The sequence below is a fragment of the Lampetra fluviatilis genome, chromosome 5 (assembly GCF_964198595.1).
Source record: "Lampetra fluviatilis chromosome 5, kcLamFluv1.1, whole genome shotgun sequence".
Lineage (NCBI taxonomy): Eukaryota > Metazoa > Chordata > Hyperoartia > Petromyzontiformes > Petromyzontidae > Lampetra > Lampetra fluviatilis.
Window position 1 is genome coordinate 6678077 of NC_136279.1, and position 6537 is coordinate 6684613.

The window sequence follows — 6537 nt, forward strand, 5'->3', positions numbered from 1 at the left end:
TGTTTTTATTTTATTTTACTTTCTACGTGACTTTACCGAAAAAACCTAAGAAGATGATTCCTTGCAGTCACGAAAGCTTCAAATCTAGAAAGAAGCTGCAGTTATCCTCTCTTACAAACCTCACCGCTCCACTCGCCACAATTATCCCGTCTCGCCGTTTGTACAAAGCCAGGGGGCAAACGTGGAATTTGTACATGTTCTAATGGACGGTAGCAGCTCCTGGTCGGCCAGTTCTTTTTTTTTGTTCTGTGCCATTTGGCATCTTCGAAAATTAATCGTATTTGACTCGTTCAATATAGTTGTTTTAAAATGTTCCGCTAGTTATAAACGGTCAACGTTTAGTTCGGGGCTTCACACCTCTCAGTTGTGTGTGTGTGTGTCATTGCAGATCCAGCACTTATTTGTTTTCAATCATCCAATTCTTGATCGTAACTTATTAAAATGTTTCACCTGCAGGATAATCCCTTCTCATGGAACATCTCGTTGGCAAGCTGTCGAAACGCCAAACCTGGCAAGCAAAGTTCAATTCCCGACCACAGCTAAAATCAGTAGCGAGTGATATCCAAACTGTCGACATCATATTTTCCCCTCTATTAAAGACCTAAACTTGAGGATTTCTCCACAACTCTGGCTATCGCCTGATAGCCAGAGTTGCGTTATCCCTCTTGTTTATTCCGGCTCTCACAGCCATACTGTGTCGGAACAGCCAACATTCTTCCAGACCCACAGCTTGAAGAGGCGAAGACCACGACGCCAGCAGCATGACGAGTTCCATTCCCGATAGCAGCAGCCCCGACTGTGAGTCGGAGCTCGCCTTTAATTCTCCCCAGCGTGGCCAGGCTCCGCCCTCAGCCACGCGCCCTTCTGGATCCCCCAGAAGGCTCCGGGCTTGACCCACGGGTCAAACTGGTAGAGCGGGCTGCTACCCCTAATTCTATTGTCTACTAATATCCCAGCGCCACGCGCTACAGTGACTCATTCAATGTCACTACACTGGTAACGAATTGTCACGTTTTGTTTACGTGACAAACCGTACTCATTGGCTATGTCGAGTGGTGGCGGGTTTAACGACACATTTATATTCATGCGATCCAAACTCCTCTTGCTCCACATCCCCCGAACTTCACCCACTCACGCCGTCCATCATGGTGAACGATGGTCGAACAACCCCCATTGCCAATATGGCATGTTCTGGCTTTCATCCAGCAGCGGACTGATACAGAGGCTGACGTGAATTTATTTATTGTGTTATAGTAATACCCCAATGTACGTCTCACCCTTTTAAGTCGTTTTCGCAAATATGTCGTCACTTGATTAATACGACTACCCGATTTGCGTCGCCTCAACCCACACTTACGTCGCCGTACCTGTGCCTCCTCCTACCCAGTAACTCGCTTCGATTGACGTCGTTTTCAATATTCGTCGTCGCACATTTCACGAACGCATCCCCGACGTAAACCGGGTTATTACCGTATGTGTGTGTGTATATATATATGTGTAAAAACAACTTCGTAACTCTTCACCAGCTACTATTTTTATTTTTGCCAGGTCAGACCCACTCTTTTTCAGAAGTGCCTCGTCACGTGGAAATGTAGAGCAGCAGCCAACTCCTCGCAGCGCACGCTCATTCTAAATGTGTAGGGGACAAAAACCGGAGGACCCGGAGAAAAAAACCCACGGGGAGAGCGAGAGAGAGAGAGAGAGCGAGCGAGACACCGCAAACGATCAGGCGAGGGAGTTAACATCTTGCCACCACCGCGGCGGCCCCGTCCACGCCGGTGTGCAGGCGCTGTTGTGCACTGGAGGTGAAAATGTGCACCGCGTCACGTCTGAATTAGCCGCGGGTGATCACGGTGGTGAAGGTGATGCGAAGAGACCGAGTGTGAATTCCTGCAGGTTGCCTCCTGCGCTTCGCAGCTGCCGACCTCGCGACTGGCAGTAGGGGTCGGCACGGTTTGAACCGACTCAAACTGGTTTCAAATTGAGCAAGCCAAACCAAACCAAACCAGCGACGACTGAACCAAACCAAACCAAAACCAAACCAAACTAAGCTAAACCAAACCTCTTGAGTTGGCTTGAACCGAAAAGATGCGCGGCAAACAATATTCGCATTCAATACAAATATCAAGTGTATTAATCGCTAATTTCTACGCAGGCTTTCTTCATATTGAGATTCACTAGCAAGTACTGGACGACGATGTCGTCCACAGCCATCTCCTCAAGCTTGGCACGCCCAATGTCCTTGAACGCAGTGTGGTAGTTCAATGGCAGTGAAACCCCAACACTAGGCAACATCCGCGCCCACGAGCGCACACACATCTCGGCCTTGAACGTGCACTTGTGCAGGTTTGGTCGGTCGAGAAAGGAGCGCTTGGCGGCCGAGTTGGCTCTCTCGGAGGGCACGGACGACGCCGGGATAGGCAAATAGTCGAGGGCCACGCGTCGTAGGCGCGGGTACTTGCCGCCGTACAGCTTCCACCACTCGACGACGTCCATGCTCAGGTCCTGAGTCTGCTCAAGCAGGAAGCGGTCGACCTCGGAGGCGGCGCCGTCGTGAGCGTTGGGCGCGTAGACCATGTCAAAGAGGATGTTAATGCCGCCACGCGGCGCCGCCTTCGGCGCCGCGTCCGTCGTCAACGCTGGGTAGCGCTGGTTGAGAATGTCCGTCATCATGTCCTTGATATTGCTGTACTCGGTGCTCGAGGCCGCGGGCTTGGGGTGGCGCAGGTCGAGAAAGCGGGCGACGCGGCTTGGTTCGGACGAGAGAAGGTCGCTGTACTTGACCATGTAGTCGGAGATGGTCACGGCGGCCGAGCTCACGACCACATGAGGACTCGGGCGGTGGGTCATGCAGTGGCTCAAGAGAGCCTCCTGCGCCGTGATGGCGTTCGAGATGGTGCAGTACTCCTCGGCGCCCATGGCATCGGAGATGGCCGCCGGCTTCTCCAAGAACTGGCAGAGCAGCGCCGCCTGCTCCCACTGCTCGTCCGACAAGCCGGCCTGGCTCCGCGACCAGCCGGGCTCAAGGCAGATGGCGTCGATCACTTGGCGCTGCCTTAGCGACGCCGTGAGCATCACGTACGTGCTACCCCAACGTGTGACCACGTCGAGGCAAGGCGGCTGCAGCGGGCACTTGAGGTAGTGCCGCGCGAGCGACGTGTAGGCCGCCCTCTTCGTCTTGCTCTTGCGGATAGCGCCGAGCGTCGCGCGGAGGCTGCGCAGCAGTGTCTCGAACGCGCCGAATGAGGCCTTGACGCCGAGGTTGACGCAGTGCGCGATGCACCGCAAGCAGCACGTCGAGCGCAGGTTGCTCCCCTCGAGGAGCGTGAGGGACTTGGCGGATGCGACGGCGTCAGAACCGCTGTCGGTGACGACGGCGAGCAGGCGCGGCCACACGCCAAAGTCGTCGAGCAGCTCGTGCAGGCGCTGCGCCATGCGCTTGCCCACGCCTTCGCCCGGGGCCACCCAAAAGAAGTCAATGATGCAGTTGCACATGGAGAACGACGCCGGGTCCATCCAGTGGAGGGTGACCGAGAAGAAGCCGGTCATGGCGTCGTTTGTCCAACCGTCGTAGGTCAAGGAGACGCAAGAGCCAAAAGTAGTAAAGTACTGTAGCACGAGTAGCTTGAGGATGACATACATCTCGAGCATGCGGCGCTTGACCGTGCGCTCAGACTTGGGCTCGTAACCCGGGGCAGCTCGTTGAAGAAGAGTCGTAAAGGGATCCGATGTTACGTGTTTATGGCCTAGACCACTCGTCGCGATGTACTCGGCGACAAAGCTGTCCATGGCCTTGCTCGCGTGCGCTGACATGGGCGTGGCCATCTTGGACTGCACGAGCAAACCCTTCCCCGTCGGCGGCGACGTGACGACCGTGGGCGACTCGGGGTCGACGATCCCATGGGTCTTGAGATGCTTGATACGGGTGCCCGAGGAGGTGGAGCCCGCGTACTGGAGGGTGCAGATCTTGCAGGTCCGGCTCTGCACGTCGCCCGCGGCCTGGCTCGTCTCAAAGTACTCGTCGTGCCACAGCGCTCGGGACACACGGGCCTTCTTGGGCTTGGGCTGCGTCGCGGTCTGCAGCGCTGCGGCGCCGAGGGTGCGCATGAGGCTCTGCCGCGTGTCGCCGCGCGTGGCGTCCGGGCTCTCACGTTCGCTCGCCATCGGCTCCTCGTCGCTACCGGCGTGTTTGGTCTCTTCCACGTCGTGGATGAGATACCTTGTGATGCTGGAGCCGCCGGGGATGGCGCCGCCTTGAGCCGCTCGAGCCATGGAGATGCAATTGCAAAGTGAATTCGCAGGCAAAGGCAACTACAGCATGTCCTTTCGTGTCGCCTTTACAACCAACCAAACTAGTTTGAGCCGGTTCCACCCTGTCCGAGCCAAACCGAGTCGGTTTTCGTAGCCCCAAACCAAACCGAACCAGTTCAAACAGAGCCAAACCAAACCGATTTGGTTCGGTTCAAACCGCGGTTTGGTGGTTTGAGCCAAACCGTGCCGACCCCTAACTGGCAGGCAGCTCAGAGGCGGCGTCGCTACAGGTCAGCAGCCGCCTTCCCTCCGGGCACGAGGTGGTGGGCTCGTTCATTTGTTATTTTCGTTCTCGTGTTTAACCGTCGTGCAGATGTTTCATACCTGGGACCTGTTTATGAAGTGGAGGTGTGGGGGAGGAGGAGGTTAGGCGGGGGGCGTTTGCGCTAATGAAGTCGGTGGCGTGCGGTGTTTTTTGGCCTCGGACCAACAACATTTCCTGGGGTGTTCGGGCTTTTTTGCGAGTGCAGCCTCCCAGGCCTCGGGATTTTTTGCCCTTGCTAACAAGACAATCGGAGACGTTATATATATAAAAAACATTTTTTCCCCTCAAATTTAGCATTCTCAGGAAGAACGTAATCAACCAGGTAGGGTGTTGACTGTTATGTAATCCGACTCGCTGTTGTATTACATTACATTTCTAAGTATACTAGATTTGTGTTTCTATTTCATTTATACCTGATGATGATTGCGTGTGTTGCAATCGAAACGTCGTATGCTAGTATTTGATTTATTATTTTCTTTTCTTCTTTTTATACGTGACTTTACCGAAAGAACCAAAGAGTTATATATATAGTTAAGTCTGTTTTGAAAACTCACCTTCTTACATTGGGCTTTAACCTCCGAGTTCTGCCCGTTTACCGTTGCAGGTTCTGTTTATTTCCTGAATTTCCATACACGGCGGCACGTATTGGGACGGATCTACGGATTAAATGCGCCTTCCATATGTAAATGATCACTAACGTGCTGAATGCGAGTGTGCCCGATCTCGTGGGATCTCGCAAGTTAAGCAGGCTTGAGCCCGGATAGTTCTTTGATGGGAGACTGCAAGGGAATTTCCAGGTGTTGTAGGTTTGGACAGCGAGGTGACCAAGAGATGACCGTTACGGAAATTGCTTGATTATTGAATCTGTCTGTACAGAGCTTTCAATGTTACCCCCTTGTGTTGCGCGAGATGTCTCCAGGCGCTCCGTTTTCCTCACTCGTCGATGGTGGTGGCCAAATATCTCACTTTCGCAGGACCCTCTTGAAATCTAGTTTTGTGATTCGCCAAGACATTCCTGAATAATGAAGGGAATCAAAATTACGTATATATGCGTGAGATTATCTGGAGAGATATTCTGACATGATGGGTGGCGCTGTGGCTGAGCCATAAACTTATTATCGTATTTTGCACGCTTAAATCCTGGTCAGTGGCTGACCCATCATCTGTCCAGGGTTGATACAATCAGAACTATTTTACAGAGAGTCAACGGCCCTTGTGCTTCCGAACGAGAGGCGTTCCCCTGCCATGGGAACGCTGAATTTTCAGAATTGGTTCAAGAGATGCCAATCGAGATGAGTTAGGGTTCATTCTTCTTTGAGCTATTGGGATACTTTGCAAATGGAGTTCATGAATTGCCTGCCATATGTGATTACTTATGGGATAAAATAATTAATGTTTTGGTAACGTAATATACGGCTCTTAATACATCCACTGCTGGATGAAGGGCTCTCTCAGCATTTAGGTAACGGGGGTTGTTTATGCCCTACTTCACCGCACTGGTCAGAGCGGGTTGGTGAAGGGGGCATGCAGGACCGCTTCAGATATATAACTCGCCACTGATGTTAGCTGCAGTCGGAAATCAAACTCAAGTCGCCGCATCCATAGCTCAGTGCATGAAGCAGCACTCTGCCACCGCTGAACTCCAATGATTGGCTTAATCAGTATGCACAGATTTGTGTGACTGCACAAGCAAACGCCACACGGTCATGTGCATCTGGATTCACACTGGCAGCCCCATGGTAAAGACAAAATCGCCCAATATATATTGACATTTCCAGATTCCACAGATGCAAATAAGGCCCTAATTTAAGGTCAAAAACAATAATGTGACCTTTAAAAAATTGGGACATTTTAGAAAGTGTGGACAAAAACAAGATTTTGTTTACATAGTTGCCCGAAATCGCTTGCTTCAAACGAGCATACGAGTCCATCACGACGGAGTAGGTGCACACACATTTGCG

General features: G+C 52.3%; 1 protein-coding gene across 1 annotated transcript; it reads right to left on the reverse strand.

The window, feature by feature from the left end:
• Positions 1–2133: 2133 nt before the first annotated feature.
• LOC144932314 (uncharacterized) lies at positions 2134–4272 on the reverse strand. The gene has a single exon (XM_078856254.1). It carries the CDS (start codon positions 4270–4272, stop codon positions 2134–2136), a length of 2139 nt encoding a protein of 712 aa, XP_078712380.1.
• Positions 4273–6537: the final 2265 nt, after the last annotated feature.

Bases quoted from the DNA above. Each gene is read 5' to 3' on its own strand.
- LOC144932314 (XM_078856254.1), bottom strand. From the start codon at position 4,272: ATGGCTCGAGCGGCTCAAGGCGGCGCCATCCCCGGCGGCTCCAGCATC.